The 23981-nt window shown below is 38.2% G+C and overlaps 1 protein-coding gene across 3 annotated transcripts in view; it reads left to right on the forward strand.

Moving 5' to 3' along the window:
- TNPO1 (transportin 1) overlaps positions 1-23981 on the forward strand; it is a 91147-nt gene that overhangs the window by 15106 nt on the left and 52060 nt on the right. The window contains exons 1-2 of one of the 3 annotated variants that reach the window (XM_063085766.1): positions 22759-22865; positions 22999-23112. The exons of 1 other annotated variant lie outside the window; for it this stretch is intronic. In XM_063085766.1, the coding sequence (XP_062941836.1) occupies positions 23008-23112 (105 nt within the window). In that variant the 5' untranslated portion in view covers positions 22759-22865; positions 22999-23007. Of the gene's footprint in view, positions 1-22758; positions 22866-22998; positions 23113-23981 lie in introns of those variants that run through there. One more of the 3 variants, XM_063085765.1, reaches the window with a different exon arrangement.

Here is a 23981-nt window from a genome sequence, read left to right on the forward strand (position 1 = left end):
TAGGTCTCTTGGAGTATAAGACAACAATCTGGTATAATTCTTGGATTTTGCAAAAGTTGAATCAGTTTTTTTCCATTACTATAAAGATTTTTTTTTTTATTTTCAATATTATGCTTACATTATTGTGTCTACTCATTTGAATGGCCTCATCTGAGAAAAAGTTGGTACAAGTAGGTGAATTTTCTAGGTAACTAAAACTTAACCCTTTAAGTACCATATCCTTTAAGCATTTTCGCAAAAAAATGTTTTAAATTATATTTCACACCTTCCTAAAAAGTAACCACAACAAAAAAGGTATAATTTAATCTCAATGATTATAGTGTAGATAGTAAACTCTGAATGAAGAGATAGTATTTAATATTTAATGTAGGAATTATGACAGCAAGCACTATACCGTGAAATAGTAACATTCTTTGAAGACTTTTGCCCTTGTGCTGTATATGACTTCAAACAATTATACTTTTGGAAGGTTTTATTATTTATCTTCATTACAAAGATAATATAAACACAATATTGAAAATTGAAAATTTTTAAAATAGAGAACAAAGGACCCATAATGCTAACACCTTAACACAGTATTAGTTTTTCATTATTTCCTTCTACTCTTTTTCACTTAATAATCCAGTCTTTTTATTATACATATTTTTACTTATTTGTAACTGTACTCTACATACAACTTTTTATCATTTTTTTCACTTTTTAAGCGTAAACATTTTTCATGTCATTTTACAAATTTAACTTATCTTTTTTTTTGGTGGTTGCATAATAGCCCATCAGTTTAATGTTGTGTTATTTACTCATATATTTATTGTTATTAGAAATAATCTGGGCCGACCCCGTGGCGCACTCGGGAGAGTGCGGCGCTGGGAGCGCAGCAGCGCTCCCGCTGCGGGTTCGGATCCTATATAGGGATGACCGGTGCGCTCACTGGCTGAGCACAATGTGGCCGGTCACAAAAAAAAAAAAAAAGAAAGAAAGAAATAATCTTGGGTTACAATCTTTGAGAATAATGCTTTCTTTTCTGTACCTAGGATTCTTGGGACATAGTCTCAGAAGTATAATCATGAGGTTTAATCATGTGATTTTTAATCATGTGATTTTTTTACCCATCACAAAAGGTAAAAAAATATACATAGCCCTTGATATAGATTGCTGAATTGATTTCTAATAGGTTGTATTAGTTTTACACTACCATCAGTAATTGTTAAAGTTGATTCATCATATACTCAGCAGCATAGGATATTATCATTGTAAAATTATCTTTGCTAATTAGACTAAAAACAATACTTCATTATTTTTTTTATTTTTATTTATTTATTTTACTTTTATTGTGTCGATATACAATGTGGTTGACTATTGTGACCCTTTACCGAAACCCCCCTCCCTCCTCCCTCGCCCCCTGCCACCCAACAATGTCCTTTCTGTTTGCTTGTCGTATCAACTTCAACGAATTGTAGTGTTATGTCTTCTCCCCCCCCACCCCCCGGTTTTGTGTGTGTGTGTGTGTGTGTGTGTGTGTGTGTGTGTGTGTGTGTGTGTGTGTGTGTGTGTGTGTGAATTTATTTATTTATTTTTAGCTCCCACCAATAAGTGAGAACATGCGGTATTTCTCTTTCTGTGCCTGACTCGTTTCACTTAATATAATTATCTCAAGGACCATCCATGTTGTTGCAACTGGCAGTATTTCATTCGTTTTTATAGCTGAGTAGTGTTCCATTGTGTAGATATACCACATTTTCCGTATCCACTCATCCGATGATGGACATTTGGGCTGGTTCCAACTCTTGGCTATTGTAAAGAGTGCTGCGATGAACACTGGGGAACAGGTATACCTTCGACTTGATGATTTCCATTCCTCTGGGTATATTCCCAACAGTGGGATAGCTGGGTCATATGGCAGATCTATCTGCAGTTGTTTGAGGAACCTCCATACCATTTTCCATAGAGGCTGCACCATTTTGCAGTCCCACCAACAATGTATGAGAGTTCCTTTTTCTCTGCAACCTCGCCAGCATTTATCGTTCAGAGTCTTTTGGATTTTAGCCATCCTAACTGGGGTGAGATGGTATCTCAGTGTAGTTTTGATTTACATTTCCTGGATGCTGAATGATGTTGAGCATTTTTTCATATGTCTGTTGGCCATTTGTATATCTTCCTTAGAGAAATGCCTACTTAGTTCTTTTGCCCATTTTTTAATTGGGTTGCTTGTTTTTTTCTTGTAAAGTTGTTTGAGTTCCTTATATATTCTGGATATTAATCCTTTGTCAGATGTATATTTTGCAAATATTTTCTCCTACTCTGTTGGTTGTCTTTTAACTCTGTTAATTGTTTCTTTTGCTGTGCAGAAGCTTTTTAGTTTGATATAATCCCATTTGTTTATTTTTCCTTTGGTTGCCTGTGCTTTTGGGGTGGTATTCATGAAGTCTGTGTCCAGTCCTATTTCCTGAAGTGTCTGTCCTATGTTTTCTTTAAGAAGTTTTATTGTTTCAGGGTGTATATTTAATTCTTTACTCCATTTTGAGTTGAGTTTAGTGTATGGTGAAAGGTATGGGTCTAGTTTCATTCTCCTGCATATTGATATCCAGTTCTCCCAGCACCATTTGCTAAAGAGGCAGTCTTTTCCCCAGTGTATAGGCTTGGTGCCTTTGTCAAAGACCAGATGGCTGTAGGTGTGTGGGTTGATTGCTGGATTCTCTATTCTATTCCATGCCAGTACCATATTGTTTTGGTTATTATAGCTTTGTAGTATAGTTTAAAGTCAGGTAGTGTTATGCCTCCAGCTTTATTTTTTTTGCTCAGCATTGCTTTGGCTATGCGTGGTCTTTTGTTATTCCTTATAAATGTCTGGATAGTTCTTTCCATTTCTGAGAAAAATGTCATTGGAATTTTGATGGGGATTGCATTGAATTTGTACATCAATTTGGGTAGTATGGACATTTTCACTATGTTGATTCTTCCAATCCAAGGGCATGGGATATCTCTCCATCTTCTTGTATCCTCTCTAATTTCTCTCAGCACTGGTTTGTAGTTCTCATTATAGAGATTTTTCACATCCTTGGTTAACTCAATTCCTAAGTATTTTATTTTTTTGGTGGCTATTGTAAATGGGCAGGCTTTCTTGATTTCTCGTTCTGCGTGTTCACTATTGGAGAAAAGAAATGCTACTGATTTTTGTGTGTTGATTTTGTATCCTGCTACTGAGCTGAAATCATTTATCAACTCCAAGAGTTTTTTTGTATAGGCGTTAGACTGTTCGATATATAGGATCATGTCATCTGCAAACAGGGACAGTTTGACTTCATCTTTTCTAATCTGGATGCCCTTTTTTTCCTTCTCTGATTGCTCTACCTAGTACTTCTAACACTATGTTGAATAGGAGTGGAGAGAGTGGGCATCCTTGTCTAGTTCCTGTTCTTAAAGGAAAAGCTTTCAGCTTTTCCCCATTCAGGATGATATTGGCAGTGGGTTTATCATATATGGCTTTGATTATGTTGAGATACTTTCCGTCTATACCTAACTTATAGAGGGTCTTTGTCATGAATGAGTGTTGAATTTTATCAAATGCTTTTTCAGCATCTATAGAGATGATCATATGGTCCTTGTGTTTGATTTTATTAATTATGGTGTATCTCATTTATTGATTTGCTATGTTGAACCAACCTTGCATCCCTGGGATGGATCCCACTTGATCGTGGTGAATAATTTTATGTATGTGTTGCTGTATTCTGTTTGCTAATATTTTATTGAGGATTTTTGCATCTATATTCATCAAGGATATTGGCCTGTAGTTTTCTTTTTTGGTTATATCTTTATCTGGTTTTGGTATCAGGATGATGTTTGCTTCATAGAGTAAGTTTGGGAGATTTGCATCTGTTTCAATCTTTTGGAATAGTTTGTAAAGAATCGGTGTCAATTCCTCTTTGAATGTTTGGTAAAATTCTACTGTGAATCCATCTGGTCCTGGGCATTTCTTTGTTGGGAGCCTTCTGATAACAGCTTCAATCTCCTTTATTGTTATTGGTCTTTTCAGATTTTCTACATCTTCATGGCTCAGTTTTGGGAGCTTGTGTGTGTCCAGAAATTTATCCATTTCCTCCAGATTTTCAGACTTGTTGGTGTATAGTTGTTTATAGTAGTCTCGAATGATTCCTTGTATTTCAGATGAATCAGTTGTAATATCACCTTTTTCATTTCTAATTTTTGTTATTTGAATCTTCTCTTTTCTTTTTTTTTGTTAGCCATGCTAATGGTTTGTCAATTTTATTTATCTTTTCAAATAACCAACTTTTTGATTCATTGATCTTTTGTATTGTTTTTTGGGTTTCAATTTCATTAAGTTCTGCTCTGATATTAATGATTTCTTTCCGTCTGCTAACTTTAGGTTTGGATTGTTCTTGTTTTTCTAGATCTTTAAGGTGAAGTGTTAGGTTCTTCACTTGCCATGTTTCCATTCTTCTGAGGTGAGCATTTAATGCAATAAATTTCCCCCTTAATACTGCTTTTGCAGTATCCCACAGGTTTTGGCATGATGTATCATTATTTTCATTAGTCTCAATAAATTTTTTGACTTCCTACTTGATTTCTTCTTGAACCCATAAGTCATTAAGTAGAATGCTGTTTAATTTCCATGTGTTTGTATAGTTTCCCCAATTTCGTTTGTTATTGATTTCTAGTTTTAATCCATAATGGTCTGAGAAAATACATGGGATAATTCCAATTTTTTTGAATTTGTTGAGACTTGATTTGTGACCTAATATGTGATCTATCCTGGAGAATGTTCCATGTGCTGATGAGAAGAATGAATATTCTGAGGTTGTTGGATGGAATGTTCTGTAGATATCTGCCATGTCCAATTGGTCTAGAGTATTGTTTAGATCTTGTGTTTCTCTACTGATTCTTTGCCTAGATGATCTGTCCAATATTGACAGTGGGGTGTTCAGGTCCCCTGCTATTATGGTATTCGTGTCTATTTCCTTCTTTAGGTCTAATAGAGTTTGTTTTATAAATCTGGCTGCTCCAACATTGGGTGCGTACATATTTATGATTGTTATGTCTTCTTGATGGATCAGTCCTTTTATCATTAAGTAGTGTCCCTCGTTGTCTCTTTTTATGGTTTTTAGTTTAAAGTCTACTTTGTCAGATATAAGAATAGCTACTCCAGCTCGTTTTTCTTTTCTGTTTGCATGGTAAATCTTTTTCCATCCTTTCACTCTTAGTCTGTGTGAGTCTTTATGGGTGAGGTGGGTCTCTTGAAGGCAGCATATAGTTGGGTCCTCCTTTTTAATCCAGTCAGCCAGTCTCTGTCTTTTGATTGGGGAATTTAAGCCTTTTACATTAAGAGTTGTTATTGAATATTGTTGATTTATTCCTAGCATTTTATTGATTGTTGTTTGGTTGTCTTAGGTGCCTTTTGTTCCTTGCTTTCTGATTTACTTTTTGTTTTCTGTGTTTGTTTTTTCCTTAGGTTGTAGATATCCTTTTTGTTTGTTTGTTTTCTCTTCATGAATGCCATTTTCATTATACTAGTGGGTTTAGATTTTTCGTGGGTTTTTATGGCAGTGGTAGTTATTTTTCAGGAACCAAACCCAGTACTCCCTTGAGAATTTCTTGTAAGGGTGGTCGTGTGGTGGTGAACTCCTGCAGTTTTTGTTTGTCTGAGAAATATACTATTTGCCCTTCATTTTGGAAGGATAGCCTTGCAGGGTAGAGTATTCTTGGCTGGCAATCTCTGTCTTTTAGTATTTTGAATATATCATCCCATTCCTTTCTAGCTTTTAGGGTTTGTGATGAGAAGTCTGATGTTAGCCTGATTGGGGCTCCCTTATAGGTGATTTGACGCTTCTCTCTTGCAGCTTTTAAGATTCTCTCTTTGTCTCTGAGTTTTGCCAATTTGACTATAACATGTCTTGGAGAAGGCCTTTTTGGGTTGAATATGTTTGGAGATCGTTGAGCTTCCTGGATCTGAAGATCTGTGATTTTTCCTATACCTGGAAAGTTTTCTGCCACTATTTTGTTGAATATGTTTTCAATGCAATCTCCTTTTTCCTCCCCTTCTGGAATACCCATGACTCAGATATTTGAGCACTTAAGGTTGTCTGATATCTCTCTCAGATTTTCTTCAGTGTCTTTGATTCTTTTTTCTTGTCTGCTTGTGTTATTTCAAACAGCCCATCTTCAAGTTCAGAGGTTCTCCCTTCAACTTCAACAAGCCTGCTGGTCAAACTCTCTGTTGTGTTTTTTATTTAGCTGAAAAACTTCTTCAGTTCGGCAAGTTCTGCTACATTTTTTTTCAGGGCATTGATTTCCTTGTATATTTCCTCTTTCAGGTCCTGTATACTTTTCCTCATTTCATCATGATGTCTAGCTGAGTTTTCTTATATCTCATTCAGTTTCCTTAGAATTATCACTCGAAATTCCTTGTCAGTCATTTCAAGGGCTTCTTGTTCTATAGGATCTAGAGCTTGAGAGTTATTGCCCTTTGGTGGTGTACTTTCTTGCTTTTTCGTATTTCTGGTATCTTTTCTTTGATGTTTATTCATTGTGGCAGGGGGTTTTACAGTCCACAGGTTTGACACTATTGACTGACTAAGATGTTGCCGTGGTTGCCAATTTGGTATGACTACCTCAATGACTACTCACTTGGCCAGTAGTGCCTTGCGTGTGCGGTTGCCTCGGGTCTTAGGCCTCTCTGGGGAGCCACCTCTCTGGTCAGCTTGGACTCTGCCGGGCTGCTGGGTGACGGGGCGGTACTGCAGGGTGTTGCTCCTGCCACTGCTGCTGCCGCTGCCGCCGGCTCTGCTGCCGTCGCTTCTTTTGCTCCCACCACTGCTGCCACTACCGCTGGTGCCGCTACCACCAGTGCCGCTTACACTACCGCCGCTGCCACCAGCTCCTCCTCTGAGCTGCAGCCCCAGTTTTAGAGGTTGGGAAGTCTGAAGTCCAGGGAACACATCTGGTGAGGGTCTTCTTTGGTGGTAGCTTTACAGCAATGCAGGGGTATTTTCTGAGGCTAGATTTCCAAAGTCCTTCTGGTGGTGGCGACAGTGACCCAGGGTCTCACATTGTAAGACGGTGGCAGCAGAGAGAGCAGAGAGGTGGAGTAGTTCAGTTGTAAATGATTTGTTCATTCTAACAAGTATTTATTGAGGGTATTCTCTTTACTTAGCCCAGTGCTCGGTCTGGCTTCATTTTCACATCCAATTTCCACCCAGAATGCTGTGAAATACACATGTGGGTTCTTTCAACAGGCTTGCTTCTGATTCTACGGCTTCTGCTTCGTTTTCAAAATACCGAGCCCCGTGGCCCTCGGGCTTCGCCCACCCGTCGCCCCGGCCCGCCCACTCGCCCCGTACTTCTGCCAGCTCCTCGCCCCGCTGCTGTCTCTAGCTCTCCAACAATTTTATTTTTAAAACCACAATTAAACCAATTGGGGAAACCTGCTCGAGAAGAGACTCCGTCCCATGCATGAGCTTCTTTCCTAATTCGAGCCCCGCGTTGGCGCCATTTTGCCTGAGACCAGCTCCAGTCGAGTTTGCGGGTCCTTGAAAGAGGGATGGGGAAGCCGGCGAAAATAAAAAACACAGACAGAGACCTCAGTGCATCAGTATCATTACTTCATTATTACATTTATTGCTTATTAGTAAGGTTCACCATTTTTCCATATTTCTTTAATGTTTTATTTCCTCTTGTGAATTTTCTTTCATGTGCTACCTGATGGTTCTAAATCAGCTTTCCAGATAAGAAGTTATTAATGTATTACTATCTTGTTGGAACATCTAACTTTGTATTGCTGTAATATGCTAGAAGCTCCCTTTCATACTTGTTCAAGTAAATCATATATTTATCTATCATATTTGTAAACAGTGGTACCGTCTGGAAATGCATAGTGAATGTTGTATGTCCGTTGAGATGTGGAGTGTCTGAATGTTGAGAAGCAAGCATCATAGTGAGGGTAAATTGCTGTTGTTCCTACATCTCCCACTGGTACAAAGTGTTAGTGAAATGAGTATTGTGAGGCATTTTTTCCCTTGATGGCATCAGTGGCAGTGAATGCCTGGGTTCAGAAACAAAATATTATAATATGGCAAAGGTAGGGGAAGAGAGGAGAGTGGAGGGATGGAAGTAGTTGGGAAAGGAATTCTGTTGTCTATAAAGAGGGGTGCACACCTGAACTGGCAGCTGACCTCATTCTTGGTTTTCTCTACTCTTCCCACTTAGTTTACTGTTCACCCATTTGGGTATATTCCTTATATTCAGTACCTCTTAGAGACTTTCATGTCAGCTCTCAAATTTACATTGGCGTTCAATCTAAAGAAATTAATCTCCGTGATAGTCATCAGCCTTTACTGTACCAACCCTACAGTTCCTACAGAATTCCCTAAAAAGCTCAGTTCCTTCCACTGAAAGCAAAGACATTTTGGTAATAGTTTGTTATAATATATAATATTATTATATGATTATGTAGAACATATAGTCGTGTGGTATATATTTGAATAATTATTTAATATTCCTATTCTGATTAACTTCTTATGTTTGCACAGAAGAGAAACTGATTCAGATCATCCTAAGAGAAAGAGGCAGGTTTATTTTAAGTCATTCATGGATTCGAAATAGAAAGCCATCAGAAAGCAAGGCAGTTCTCAGGAGAAGTTATTCTCACTCTGGTGGACCATGTGATGTTGCTCAGCACTTCCTTGCTTCTCTCTCTGCTGGTCCATTCTCCTCTCTGCTTGCTTAAAATTTCTGCCCTTTCATAATTTTGTCTTGCATCTGGAGTCTACCTGCCACATCATGACCTTTTATTTTCTCCTTTCAGAACTGAGAAATAGTAAGTTACCTTAGTACTTCCTGTTCATATTTCCAAGAAAGGAAATTCAATTGATTCAGCTCATCTTTTTGTGCCAGGAGTCATCACATAGAAGGTCAGGTGCCCAAACCTGGTTTAATCAATTGTGTTTAGGAAATGTGATTATCAAGTATAAACTTTGCCCCTAGACGTGGGCTGTAGACTACACAGTTCCCTTTAGAAAAGGCTCTTGGGGACCAATGTGAACTAGAGGAACTGAGGTCACCTGACAGGGCTGAAGTCACCTAGAAGGCCTACCACAGACCTTAGAGTATGTGGAGTGCAGCCTCTGTGCCCTTCCCAGAACTCGGCATCAAAACTGAGCATGTCACACACATGTCACTTCACAAGGAGCTCCTGGAGGGACTCCTGCTGTGCAGTGGCCAAGCTCATATGGCCAGAAAGGTCAAATCAAGAACTGGCGTGGGCCACCCTCCCCAGATGCCAGGCCAGGGAGACCTCTTTGTCAGGCTCATGGCAGCACCCACTGTCTGGATCTGGCATGAGAGATGGCTGTCACTGACCACCACACACACAGGGTCCTGAGACAGCCTGCAGGCTGCTGGGCACAGGAGGACAGCTAAGTTCAGACCCCATGTGGACAGCCTGGAGTCCTCTCAGCTGTTTTCTCTTGAAAGAATGGTCTGAACATCAGTGGCAGAGTGATGAGCAGCCACCTCAGGAGCCGCCTCCCAGTCTGCTTCACTCTTACCGGGTACAGGTGAATGGGAAATCTTATCTTTGTTAAGTTTTTGATTAATAATATGGTATTTGCAAAAAGAAAAAAAGAAAAAGAAAAGGCCCTTGGGTTTACTGATAGATAGCTATCAGAAAATTAGTATAGTATGCAAAAATGAAGGGGGGAAGCCTCATAATATAGAACTGGATGTTTTGTGGTTTTCTTAGAAATCAAATTCTTCCCCTTAATTTGAAGTGTTGAATTTTAGGTCTTGATTTCCCCATTTTTTAAATACAAGGATTGGATAGGTGTTGTCAAATGCTCTTTTTATCGTGAAGATTAGATGCTATGATTATCATTCTTTAATTACAATTAAAGTTTAAATTGATAAATTCCAGTTTTGTGGAATGAGGGAGATAAATGGTGATAAGGACATGATATTCAATTTGCTTATAACTCAGCATACCTATTTGCAAGACTACAAAAAGTTTTTTAACCCAAGATTTCATTTTAAGGGTATATGCTTAGAAACTGAACACTTTTTTAGTATGTATATATTAGATTGGCATCATCCTTTGTGTCCAGTATAATCTCAGATTTTCTTGCCATCTCACATTTCATTCTATTTCTTATATTTATTAATTTTTTTATGTCTCATTAATCTCGATTGAATCTAATTCTTTGTCACAGTAACAACAAAAAAATTCACTTGAACACCCACAGAATATATGCTGTTATTTTTTGTACTAAACTTGTACATCTGTGATATGACATTATTTCCTGCTAATTTTTTTTCCATTTTTGGACTGCTCTATAGAATTTTCTTTCTTTTTTTTTCTGTCTCTTTGCATACTATGGAGACTACCCTCAATCCACTACCTTGTTTTTGCCCTCATACAATTTTTACAGACAGATTAAATTCATTTACGATTTTTTGGGGGGAAGGGGCAGCTGGCCAGTATGGGGAACCAAACCCTTGATCTTGGTGTTACAAGGCCGCACTCTAACCAACTGAGCTAACTGGCTGGCCCCTAAATTCATATATGATTTAATATTCACCACTTGATTTCCATTTCTTTTCTTTATTACTCTCATTCCTCCATTGTTTCTTTTGATTTTTCTATTTCTTTATGTCATCTGTCTTAGTCTGTTTCCACTGCTATAAAGAATACCTTAGAGTGGGTAATTTGTAAATAATAGAAAGGTATTTTTCACAATTCTGGAGGCTGGGAAGTCCAGTGGGATTTGGTGTCTTGTGAAGGCTCACTCTGCTTTGTACATGGCACCTTCTTGCTGCATCCTCACATGAAAGAAGGCATGAACACTATGTCATCACATGACAGAAGGAGATTGGAAGGGCCCATTCGTGAGGGCAGAGCCACCTCCTAAAGGCCCCTTAATACTTTTGCATTGGGGATTAAGTTTCAACATGAATTTTGGAGGGATACAAACATTCAAACCATAGCATTCTGACCCTGGAACCCCAAAATTCATGTCCTTTTCACATGCAAAATTACATTAATTCCATCCCAGTAACCCCAGAAGTCTTGACCTGTTCCAACTCAAAAGTCTAAAGTCCAGAGTCTCATCTAAATCAGATATGGGTGAAGCTTAAGGTATGATTCATCCTGAGGCAAATTGCTCCCCAGTTGTGAGCCTGTGAATCAAACAAGTTATTTACTTCCAAAATACGGTGTTGAGACAGGCATAGGATAGACATTCCCATTCCAAAAGTGAGAAATATAAAAGAAGAAAAGAGTAAGAGTTCCCAAATAAGTCTAAAACCCAACAAGGTAAACAAAATTAAATCTTAAGGCTCCAGAATAATCTGTGACTCCATGTCCTGCCTTTCAGACACACTGGGGTGGAAATTGGGCCCCCAAGGCTCCAGGCAACCTTGCCCCCGTGTCTTTGCTGGATGCCCACATGGCAACTCTCACAGGTTGGAGTCCAGTGCTAACAGGTCTCCCAGCCTGGAGTCACCCACCAATGGCTTTATCTGTCTGGATTGGGGATGGGTCAGATGTACCCCCACAGCTCCACTAGGTATTGCCCTTGTAGGGACTCTGTGGTGGTCCCACTCCTGTGGCAGCACTGGGGAGAGACTGCTCTCTCAAGGCCCTGGCATTCTGCTCCTGTGATAGGCAAGGCAGCCACCTACCATCTCTGAAGTGACTTCAGGTCATTCCTTCATTGTTTTGATGAGTAGCATTTGGCTTCCTTCTATCCATACTAATCTCCTTATCAAATGGTCACTTGGCCACACCCTTGGTATTCTCCCTCTAACACACTTTTCCTTTCTTTACAACCTGGGCAGGCCGAGAATTTTCCAAATCTCTAAGTTCTGCTTCCCTTTTCATTATGAATACTGTCTTTAATTCTTATCTCTCTTCTTGCTTTTTACTATAAGCAGTCAAGATAAGCCATATCACACCCTGAACACCTTGCTTAAAGATTTCTTCTGCCAAATATCCTATTTCATTGGTCTTAAGGTCTGCCTTTCACAAAACACTAGGACATGAGCACATTTCAATTAATTCTTTGTAACTTTATAACAAAGATGGCCTTCCCTCCAGTTTCCAGTGACCTCCTCCTCATTTGCACCTAAGACCTCATCCAAATGGCCTTTACTGTTCATATTTTTATCAATATTCTGATCACAGCCACTTAAGTAATTTCTAAGGAGACTGAGTCTTGTTCTACAGCTCTCCTCCTCTTCTGAGCTCTCACTACAATAGTTCTTTATGGCCCAGCGTCTACCCATTACCCAGTTCTGAAGCCACTTTCACATTTTTAGTTATTTGTTACAGCCACTTCTTGGTACCAATTTCTATCTTAGTCCATTCCTGCTGCTATAACAAAATACTTTATACTGGGTTACTTATAAAAAATAGGAACTTATTTCTCACAGTTCTGGAGACTTGGAAATCCAAGATAAGGAACTAGTGGGTAAGGTGTCTGGTGAAGGCTTGCTATGTGCTTCATAAATGGCACCTTCTTGCCTTATCCTCACTTGGAGGAAGGCATGAATGCTGTTTCCCCATATGGTGGAAGAAGAGCAGAAGGGCCAAACAGGCTCCCTCAGTCCCACTTATAAAGGCACTAATTCTGTTCATAAAGATGGAGTTCTCATGACCTAATCACCTCATAAAGTCCCCTTAGTGCTGTTGTATTGGGGATTAAATTTCAATGTGAGTTTTGGAGGGATACTATTCAAACCATAGCATCACCACATTTAAATGACAAGTTAAACAGCCCATTTTGTTGTATATTCTTTGATCATACAAAAATAATCTAAGTAATTTTCATCTTACTGTTACCTGATGGTACAAACTGCCATCAGTAAATCTGGGTTTTAATGACAATTTTATTGGGATATAGTGTGAAGGGAAGGAGCAATAGGTACATACTATTGTGGCACTTAATGTTCTCTTTTATTCTTACCAACCACATTTTATAGATGACTAAACTGCCACTCAGAAAATTAAGCAACTTTCCTAAAAAAGATACAGTCAATAATTGAGAGGACTGGGATTTGAACCCTTGTATGCATGGCTCTGGAACCAATGCTACCTGTATTCTACCTTGCTGCTTACCAGCAACAAGTAAAGTATAAAACAGTATTCAACTAGGGAGCTAATATGGTAAAAATTGATTTCCTTTCATAAGTTTTTTCTGCTGTATCTGTCTTTCCATAACTGATAACTATATGCCCCTGTTAGGTGTGAAATTTTGAGGAACAAATATTAGAAAAAGCTAATCAGCCTACTAACCACTTACCACTTTTTTACCTTTCTGTTTTATTGTCTAAACTGCTCTGACTCTTTTGTAATTCACCTTTTGCCAGTGAGCATAGTCCTGTGTTCCTTTCTCTGTTTATACTTGAAAATGTGAAATGTTGAATCAACACATTATACATAATCAAGGATAGTTTTGGGTATGAATGAGAAATTTCTGGGGCCCTCACACTTTAAAACTTTAGGAGCAATCTAACTGCAAAGAAGCAGTATACTTGTAGTTACCAAAATGACCTCTAACGGTTATCCCCATGTACTACCTAATTTTTAAAAAAATTTTAGTTTGGCTTTCTATCAGTTGTGCAGGTATGTCTTACTATAAATATGTAAAATGGATTCTAAAATATTGAATCATACCTTTTGTTGACTTACCTTATAATTTTAGATGTGCCTCAAAGGAAATATTTGAATATTTGCATCATAGTCCTTCTTACCAGCTCCTTAAATTCAGTAAGTGCATCTTTAATCAGTAGCTTGCCTGGTGCTGATATACTTTTAATAATAGAATGCCAGGATTATACCAAGAACTATCATAGTCTTGCTCGAGTACTGCAGATTTGTCTCCATCTTTTATGCATATCAACATATAAACCCACAAATAGTAATCAAATAGTGGAGCAATGTTACTTTAAGAAAAACTATTCTTTTAATTGATTATACTTACATATTTAATGAACTATGAATTAGAGAAGCAGTTTGGAGTAGTAGAAACATTGGACCAGAAATAGGAAGACATTCATTCCAACCCAGTTCTTAACATTTACTAGCTGAGTTACATAACATCACTGAGACTGTTTCCTCAACTCACAGGTAGTTTTGAAAATTAAATGAGATAAAATATAAAAGTACTTTGAGAATTATTACACACTGTATTTACTTGAAACCACTTGGCAATGACCAACCGACATACTGAAATGGAATTTATAGTCATGTTATACCTAGAGAAGACTTTAGAAGAGCTTTTTTCCTTAAATTTATGTCATAGAAATGAAAACTATTGGAGTAGGGTTGCATAGGCAATGACAGTAGCCTATTGAACGATTTAAATAACTCTGGTCTATTGTAGCAGTGGGAAGATCCTTCATAAAGCTCATTAATGAATCCTATGGTACTAAAAGAATCAGAGACTTAATTTACTCATTTTGTATATTTAGATTTTAGTGTGTGAGCTTATTATTTAGAAGAGTTTACTTTTAGTTTTATGAATGACTTAATATTGTTTGACATTTGAAGAGAGATATGGTTATCATTCCCAAGATAGGTTTATTTGATATACAAATTTAAATTATATTTTGCCAGTCAAGGACCATAATTTTCTATTATGTTTTTCCTTATAATAAAATATATAAGTGTTTACTGGAGATAAACACTTATGTTCTTCCCCCAAAACTTGACTTTACCCAAGTTTCCATTTCTGTCTTAGAGCTTAAATGCAATTCCTTACCTGGTCTCTGTCACTTTTAAATTACATAGTAAATGAACATTGTACTTACTAGCTTCTGATACATCCAGTCCTTACTAAGTAGTACAAATTATTATGTGACTTTAAACAGTATGTTTTTATGTTTGGGTTTTCATCAAAGACTTTTTTTTTTAGTGATTAGTGATGTTTTCATATTCTGTTCCTCTTTCTCCTATTTTCTGTTATTGCTAAACGTCTAGAACACTGCTGCTCATTAGAATAAATGTAATGCAAATTGCCAGAAGCAGGTTTATTGAGTTAACATAGTGGTTCTCAACTGGTTCTGTTTCCAGTGATTATAATGTGCAGTCAGAGTTGAGAACCACTGATTATAATTGCTTAAACATACATGGAGAGTGAGACGAGCTATGAAAGTTAAATCTATTGTAGAACTCAACAGGGAATTGGTGTTTTAAGGGTGACAATGACGTGACTAAAAGTTAAATGTATGGGAAGCTTTCCTTCTATCAGCCTTTTGTTTTAATTAAAAATGAAACGTTTGAACTCTGAAAAGCAAGACGCATTTATCACATCTGAAATGATTGAACTGAAGAAAGTAGACACTCATCGAGAGAGCTGTTGAATTATTGGTGATACATGGAATAGAAAGGGACAGAGCAGTACTGTATACCCAAGAGTATAGTCTACCCACTGGTAAGTTCTGTTAAGGGTTAGTCACACGTTCGTGGAGTTAGCAGAATGAGAATAATATGTCAGAGTTGTTGAGTGCATAGGCTCCAGAATTGGGTGCATCTGGGCTTGAGTCTTGGCTTTGTTCACTATTGACTGTGTGACCTTGGAAACATTGCTTAAGTTCTCTTAAGCCTGTTTCTCTTCTGTAAAATGGAGATAATAACAGTACATAATCATGGAATTAAATGAGATCATGCATTTAAAGAACCTAGCACAATAACTGGCACATAGAAGCACCCCATTAATAACAGGGTTGCTGTTATTATTAGGCACAATCCAGACTTTGGAATCACACAGATTTGGTTTTGAATGCCCACTGTGCCACACACTAGCTGGTCAAGCTACTTAACCTGTCTGAACCTCAGTTAATATAAAATGGAGTTAATATCTACCTCATAGTGCTGTTGTGAATATTAAATGAGCTGAAGTATAGGAAGTGCCTGGTTAGATTTGGTGGAATTTTGAGATATAGTTTTCCTTCTTATTACCCACTCACTTTGATACCAGACTTTTTTTTTTAATGTTGTTTGTAAACTTTAACGTTTGAATTAGCATGTCTAGTCTTCTTCATAGATATTCCTGAAAGGGCACTCTAAGAATACATTTATTTAAACTTTCCTTAGTAACTATTTTCCATTTTTTCTTTGTTCTATAAAAATCTTCTAGCTCTTAGATGATAAGTTTGTAATGCCAGAAAATTAAAATTTTAACTTCGTAGCATAAATCTTCCAAATGGTGAACTAGATCATTTATCCCAATCAATCAATCAAGGAAGATTTAAAACCCATGTGCCTAGCACCCTGTAACCAATGGTTCCTGCCCTTCTAATCTAGTTGAGCTCATTTCCTCAACTAGAATGGGCTTGACAGTTTAGTTTGCTTTTCCCCCTCTTCTTTCTTGATACATAGCCTCTGATTACTTTACAGAGTCTCTTAAAGGACTTTCTAGTTACACTGATCATTGTAATTGAACAAGCTTGTCGACATTTTGATTCTTTGACATTTTAAAAATCTAATTTTTTAAAAGTTATGGATCAGCTGCTTGTAGACTTTTCCTTCTTTCCCTTCATAACTGAACTTTGGTTTAATTTCTCATAGAAGTTTTATTAAATAATTATTTTCTTTAAATAGCATGCTCTTTTTAGACCTGTGGGTATCTCTGACTTTTTTTCTTCCTTGTTCATTATAACATCTTTTTGTTTTTTAAATCCGTGTAAGAGACATTTACAGTGGAAGTCTACATATCTGATTCACATTGAACGAATGATTCAGCAAATTTCTTAAGCTGTGTTTTGATTTATCTGCTTGTCAAATTAAAATAATGCTTGCTACCTACTTACAACGAAGGGACATTGTAAAGATTAGATTTAGAATGTTTTAAATTCATTTACTCAATGCTGTTGAAATATTTTATTTTCAGACTGTATGCATACTGCTTTTTTAGATCTATGATAATGCAGTATCTCTTTTACTTCACCACCAAAGGTATCAAATATATGTTATTTCTTTAGTATACAAATGGTTTAATTTATGATTAGTTTTCCAGTTTACAGAAATCAATTTATCTTTTGGAAAGGCCTTGTAGCAGGGACTTAGAGACTGGTCTCTGGAGCCAGATTAGTTGGGTTTGGATCATGGCTATGTCATTTACTAGCTGAGTACCTTAAGCAAGCGACTTCTCTGTGCCTCAATTTACTTAACCTGTAAAATGTAGTTAATATTAATACATCATGGAGTTATGAGGATTAAATCAGTTAATGTACGTAAGTGCTTAGAACATTGCTTTGTACTCAAAAAAAATATTAGCTATCACTTATTATTGACAAAATAATAGATATGTTTAAGTCTTTAAATTTTAGGTACCAGAGTTTTTGTAGTATTTTGGCTGTCTATGAAGCATGACCACCCTTCTCCTAAAAAACTGGAACTCCATTTTCTGGGCAGATTGAACAGTTAGGTCTTCCTGTGGTTCTTCCTGCCCTCATTGTAGCCTAATGAGTTTTTGAAATCATTTCATCAGAAAAATATGACACTTACTTTAAAAATTAACATAATATTTGGGCCGGCCCTGTGGCTCACTCGGGAGAGTGCGGCGCTGGTAGCGCTGAGGCCGCGGGTTTGGATCCTATATAGGGATGGCCAGTGCGCTCACTGGCTGAGGGTTTGGATCCTATATAGGGATGGCCAGTGCGCTCACTGGCTGAGCGTGGTGCAGACCACACCGTGCTGAGGGCTGCGATCCCCTTACCGGTCAAAAACAAAAAAACCCAAAAATTAACATAATATTTAAATTATAGAGCAGAAGATGAACCTCTCTCCATTTCTACTTTCTAGGAGAATTAATCCTTTTCCAGATTTTTACTTGATGATGTCTTTTTTCAGTTTAAAACCCTCTTCACAAGCTTTCTATTAGTTTCAGTCCAAACTTTCTAACGTGGTCTATGAGGTCCTCCTAGACTCTTGCCTTTCTCTCACTAATACCTATTATATCTCAGATGAAAAGTCACTTCCTCAAGGAAGTCCTTTCCTCACCCTCTAACTGAATTAGCATAACGTCCTCACAGTCCCTTATGTATTCTCTTCCATTATCATTCTCTACTGAGGCAATGCTGTTCTCTGGGGGTGTCCAGTGACTGGGAAATGCTCTTGTCATTTATTGGGTGGAGTTGAGGGGGGTGCAAGATGTTCACCATGAAGAATTGTCCTAAGCCCTGTATGACTTGTGAATATCCCACTAGATGGTCACATAGGTGAAAAAAAAATCTGTTTTTACTTATCAGAGCTAAGAGCCTAACTCAATTTTATGTGTACTCATGGAACTTTTTGCAGGGGTTTAATGTGTTGAATTTTCCAGGAACAAAAACTACTGTTTTGTTTGTCTGTTTTACTGGCAGGGTCAACCACGTTTGTTTTTTTGTTTGTTTTAACAAAAACTACTGTTTTTGAAGGATGATTGTAACTTGTTTTGTTTGGAACTCTACCAAGAATTGTTCACCGTTTTGGGAAATCAGGTCACTGATGGCAACATTTATCACGTTTATATAATGATTCTTCATATAGGTGGAAACATCTGATTGCTTGGTAAATATTTGTTTAAATTTAATTGAAATTAGAAGGGAAAAAAAACTTTGAATCAGATGGGGGAAAAGCACTTCTCTCTTTCCTGGCAGAATACATTTGCTTTTGTCTCTTTTCTTATTGCACTTCATCATATACTTCATTCATAGATAGCGCATCTGTCTCTCTCAGTAAATGAGAACTTAGTGGGGACAAGAACTGTATTTTACTTGCCTTTGAATCTCCAATGCTCACTGAGCACATGGTAGTTGCTTAACTTAATATTTATTCAGTTGAATTAATAGGACCAACAATAGCATTTATTCAGCAAATATTTATTGAATCAGACTCTGCTGAGCAAAGAGGGCAAAAAGACACTGTCCCTGCTCTCAAGGATCTGGAAAGACAGTCCTGGAAATAATTATATTACAGTATAACTGTGTCTAGAATGGAAATACCTATAAACTATAGATCTATAATAAAAAAAACCATTTAAGTCTTGTAGGGAGATCATGGAATAATGTCACAGATGAGAAATAGTATCCGGTATCAATCACAGTGCCAAAGACTCTCAATAAATATTTGGAAGTTCAGTGAATGAGAATAGCTGTAAACAGTGAGAAGGGGGTTGCCAAATGGTGAAGTTTAAAGAGGGCAGTCCAGATAGGAAATCTGTATCCAAAGGCTCAGAAGTATGAGAGGCATAGGAAGAATTGCTGGAGCATAAAGTTGGAGATTGAGTCATAGGAGATAAAGCTGTCCTTGAGGGTGATGGACCAGATCATGAAGAGTCTTTTTCCATGAAAAGAAGTTAGATTTTATTGTGGTGATGGTAGAAAACCATTGATTTAACAATTAAAGCTACAATTTTTCAAATCATATTGTGTGCCAGGTACCTGTAATCCTAATACAGAGTTAATATATTCCCATTTTATAGTTGAGAAATAGAGGCTCAGAGAGATTTATCTTGCCCAGGTTTTCACAGCTATTAAGTGGACAAACTAGGATTCAAACTTAGGTCAGTTGAGTCCACACCTCCTGTTTTTTTAAAGGAGAAAAATTTGTTGTATTACTTCCTTTTTAAGAGACATTTAGATAGGAGTCTTCAACATGCAAAAAGAATATTCCAAGTAGTAACTATTTAAATTTGATAATAAAGTCCAATATTAATCCTAATACTCTATTTAATTAATATAAATGTAGTTTACTACTTAAATAATTTCTAAATAAATGTAGTTTACTATTTAAATAAATATAATAATCCTGATGTGCTTGTTTAGCTTGAAGTACTTCAGACGTTATCTAATTAACTCTGCAATGTCTCTGGCTACCCTGAGATAAGGGTAGGGAATTTAATAGCTCATAAACGTAGGAAGTTCTGGAGATGGATGGTGGTAATGGTTGTACAATGAGAATGTACTTATGCCACTGAACTGTACACTTAAAATGGTTAAAATGGTAAATTTTATGTATGTTTATTTTAACACAATTTTTAAAAAGATGTGATACAGAAATTCAAAGTGGCCTGTAATTACTCATCAAGCAATTATCAATCAAATTTTTTGAGAGCCTTTTTTTACAGATAACTTGAGTGAGGTGTGGGGGAACACCTATCCTACTGTCATAGGCTGATCAAATTATATGTTCTTAATACTAAGCCATTTGAAAAGAAAAACAATCCTATTTATTTATTTGTAGATAAAGAAGGATGCATGGTAATAGCCTGATATGGTGCAGCCATCCTTTGGATGGATATGTTGATGAAGATGCCTCTTAGACTTGACTGCTATTGGCTCCTGGCTTTAGTTTCTCATTCAAATGGGTAGTTAAGGGGTTAAGTGGGCTGTTTGAATGACACCTCAACAGGTAGGATGTGTGTGGTAGCAGCAACAACTCATAACTAAGGCTCAGAGTTTTAGGTTCCCCACCCTCACTAGTATCAAGGCAAATTAAATTATTACCTGCTAGCTCCACAAAAATTAAAAGAACATGTTGGTGGATATACAGGAAACATATTGTTGGTGAGTATGAATTGCATAACTTTTTGGAAAGTAATCTGGTGATAACTGTTAGACATTTTTAAATACAAACTCTTTTTGGCCTAATAATCCACTGGGTTGCCACTACTGTGTAGGGACATTGGTGGTAGAATTTTTTTGCTATGTTGTTAGTAGTGGTGAAAAAGTAGAAGCAATCTGGAAGCCAGTCAGGCAATGTTGAACAAATTATGCTCTATCCATTCTAAATGCGCATCTATTAAAAAGTGAGTTTAATTTATACTGGCCTGGAATGATGGCCATGCCATATTATGTGTAAGAAAAGGTTTAGAATTAATATTAATGTAGTATGGCATATGATCTTAAAAAAAAAAAGAAAGAAAAAACTATATATATGTTTGAGAAGAGACTCATTCTCTCAGGGAGATAAGCTTGGAGGTAGAATTGAATTAGCTTTCCTTGTACAGCCATGTTGTTTGATTTATTATAGTATAGGTTTTTTGGTAATTAAAAAAATTTTTTTGAAGTTACAAGAAAAGAGAAGAGAAGGAAGGTAAGAAATTTATAGTGATAGAAATTATAGTAGGAATTACTTTGGGAAGGGTTGATGACTGGGAATGGGCACAAAAGAGATCTCATAGTTCAGATCCCCATATGGGCCAGCTCTGCACCCCCACCTCCCCGCAAAAAAGGCCTCATGGTACTTATTAGTAATGATCTCTATCTTGAGCTGGGTGTTGGTTTCACAGATGTGTTCACTTTGAAAAATCCATATAGTTATATGCTTATAGATTGTACAATTTTGTGTCTATATTATATAAATTAAAAGCTTATAAAAATAAATTATGGCACAGTAATACAATAGAGTACTAATTTCTTTTCTTAAAATATTTCCAGGCCTGCTGGTTAGCTCAGAGTGTGGTGTTATAACACCAAGGCCAGGGGTTTGGCTCCTAGTACAAGCCAGCTGCCAAAAAATATTCAATAAATATTTAATAATATATGAAGTAAGGCAAGAAACAGGACAATCTCATTATTATAAAATATAATGTATATATAAACACCAAAATGAAGGCTGGAATAAAAACATTACAATATCAATAGATATTATATCCAGATGATGGTTGTTTTTGGGGTTTTTTTATTTTTAAGTAAAAAGTTTATTGGGTTGTTTAGGAAGTCAATCGAAGGAGATGAGCAAAGTCAGATTACAGGATATTAAGCAGAAAATAAAGGTGATGAAGAGGAGAGGGAAGGTATTAAAAAAAAGAAAAAACAAAGCTAACTAGAGAGGGTGTAGTAAGGTCAGATAACTTTTTTTAACTCCTACTAGGAAAGGACTTTTACTAACTTCACCTGTCAAACCATCATGTGGTAGTCATTAAAATTCTCTCCTTTATCAAACTATTTGGTTTTTACATATAATTTGTTTTTGTTTTGCTGTTTTTGTTTAACATTTAATTTTAATGAAACCATGTGATTGATATAATAGTTTCAGTTGACTATAGTAGATGATAGTTTAAGAAACCTATATTCTCTTCCCAATCTTTACTGATTAACTGTGGTAATTTGCTCAAATCTTTTTTCACCTTAGTTGCTACATGGTGGCAAATAATACCTCACTAGGTTGAAATGAGTATCAAATGAGAAAATGTATGTGAAATTACTTTAAATACTACCCAATTGTAAAATTATTTTTTCTTATTTTTAATTCAGCCCAAAGTCTTTAGTTTGTGGAATGTAGTTTTCGTGATAGAACGTATTTCCCTTAGGAGTTCAAAAGTTGAAGTTTATGAAAGAATGCAATTTTTTCCGGTCAAGTTGCATTTAACGGTTTTGAGGTGTGGGTTGTGATTGTAATGCATTGTTAATATTTTGGACTAAATATTAATATTTAGTGCTTTATATATCAAATTGAAACACGTTTTATTGCTTCTTACTATTGCTGAGCTGTCAGGGGAATCACTAGGCTTTTTTCCCTATTTCAATCATTCTTCGTTATTTCACCATGTTTATTTAAAATAATAACCCAAATCAGATCTCTTCAGGTGTTTCGCAGGGGTTTTGATGAGGATTGAGTTGATTAGCCCTTAAGCCAGTAGTAATCTTCTGGACTGACTTAGAGTTGGGTTGGGAAAAAACTGAGTGGCACTAGGACCCAGGGGGCTCCCGTGAGCGGATCTTGGGGCCAGATTGCAAATTCGCGGTGACTCAGTCTGGTCGGCTCCTTGCGCTCGGTGGCCGCGGCGGCAGCAGCAGACGTTGGCGGCCGAGCTGCTAGGAGCAGTTCCGCCGGGTTTCACCGTCCGAGACTTCCTTCGGGGCACCTCAGACAGGTCCGAGGTGTCAGGGGAGCGCTGGGGTCGTTGTAGCGGGGAGAAGGGGGCTACTCGGCTTGGAAAGCCCTCGGGCCTGTGCACAGGGAGTAACATTTGCTCCGTCTCTTCCTGTGTCTGGCTTTATTTGCAGCAAACCAAGATGGAGTATGAGTGGAAACCTGACGAGCAGGGGCTTCAGCAAATCCTGCAGCTGCTGAAGGAGTCCCAGTCCCCAGACACCACCATCCAGAGAACCGTGCAACAAGTATCCTTTCCGAGGCCTGACCGTCGCCCGCGCAGCTCGCCCCGCGCTGCTCGCCCGCTCCAGGCGGCCGGGGGGAGGGGGAGGCTCCCGCCGCCCCTCCCCCCCGCGCCCCGATCCCTCCCTCCTACCCCTTGCGTGTCCCGTTCCTACCCTGTCCCTCCGCCCGCGGAGGGGAGGCCCTGCGCCTCGCGCACGCGGCCCTGGTGCCGGGGGCCTAGCCGCGTGGGAGTCACGCTGCCTAGGCCGCCGGCTTCCGGCCCGCTGGAGGTGGGGGGCGCCGGCCGCCGCCCGAGATCGCGACATGTGCGCGGGACCGGCAGCCACGTCCCCGCTCGCTGCTGACCTGCCGAGGGGGTGGGGAGCGGCGCGGGCGGGCCCACACAATGCGCCCCGCGGGATGGGGGCGGCGGGTAGAGCGGGAGGCCGAGTAGAGGGCGCTGTGTGAGCGGCGGAGCTTGCGGGCTGGCCAGAAATGGGTGGAGCTGGCGCGGGGTTTGAACTGCCGCGGTGTGGAGCTTGGGTGTTTTTTCAGGCCCTTGCCCTGAAGGGGCTGAAGACCTACAGGTGGGGGAAAGGTCTCTCTCTGTTCGGGCCTCACCCCAGGGCTGCTCGTGTTTAACACCTGTTGTTAGCTGGTTCTCAAAGCGAGATTTTCGTTTTAAAGCTTTGCCTCAGGGTTGCACAGTTATCTAAATCTTTACCGAGCTGGTGTAGCGGTCCTACTGCTACGGTTTTAGAGACAGAAAGGTTAAGATGAGAGGCAAAATCTACTATGTAGGCTTTCTGTAGTGTTCTAAATTGGACAAGTGGAGATCTACTAAACAATTAACTCACCAGACCATAAATAACCTTTTACCCCTGTTCTTTTA

This window comes from Cynocephalus volans, chromosome 2 (assembly GCF_027409185.1).
Source record: "Cynocephalus volans isolate mCynVol1 chromosome 2, mCynVol1.pri, whole genome shotgun sequence".
In the NCBI taxonomy this organism is placed as follows: domain Eukaryota; kingdom Metazoa; phylum Chordata; class Mammalia; order Dermoptera; family Cynocephalidae; genus Cynocephalus; species Cynocephalus volans.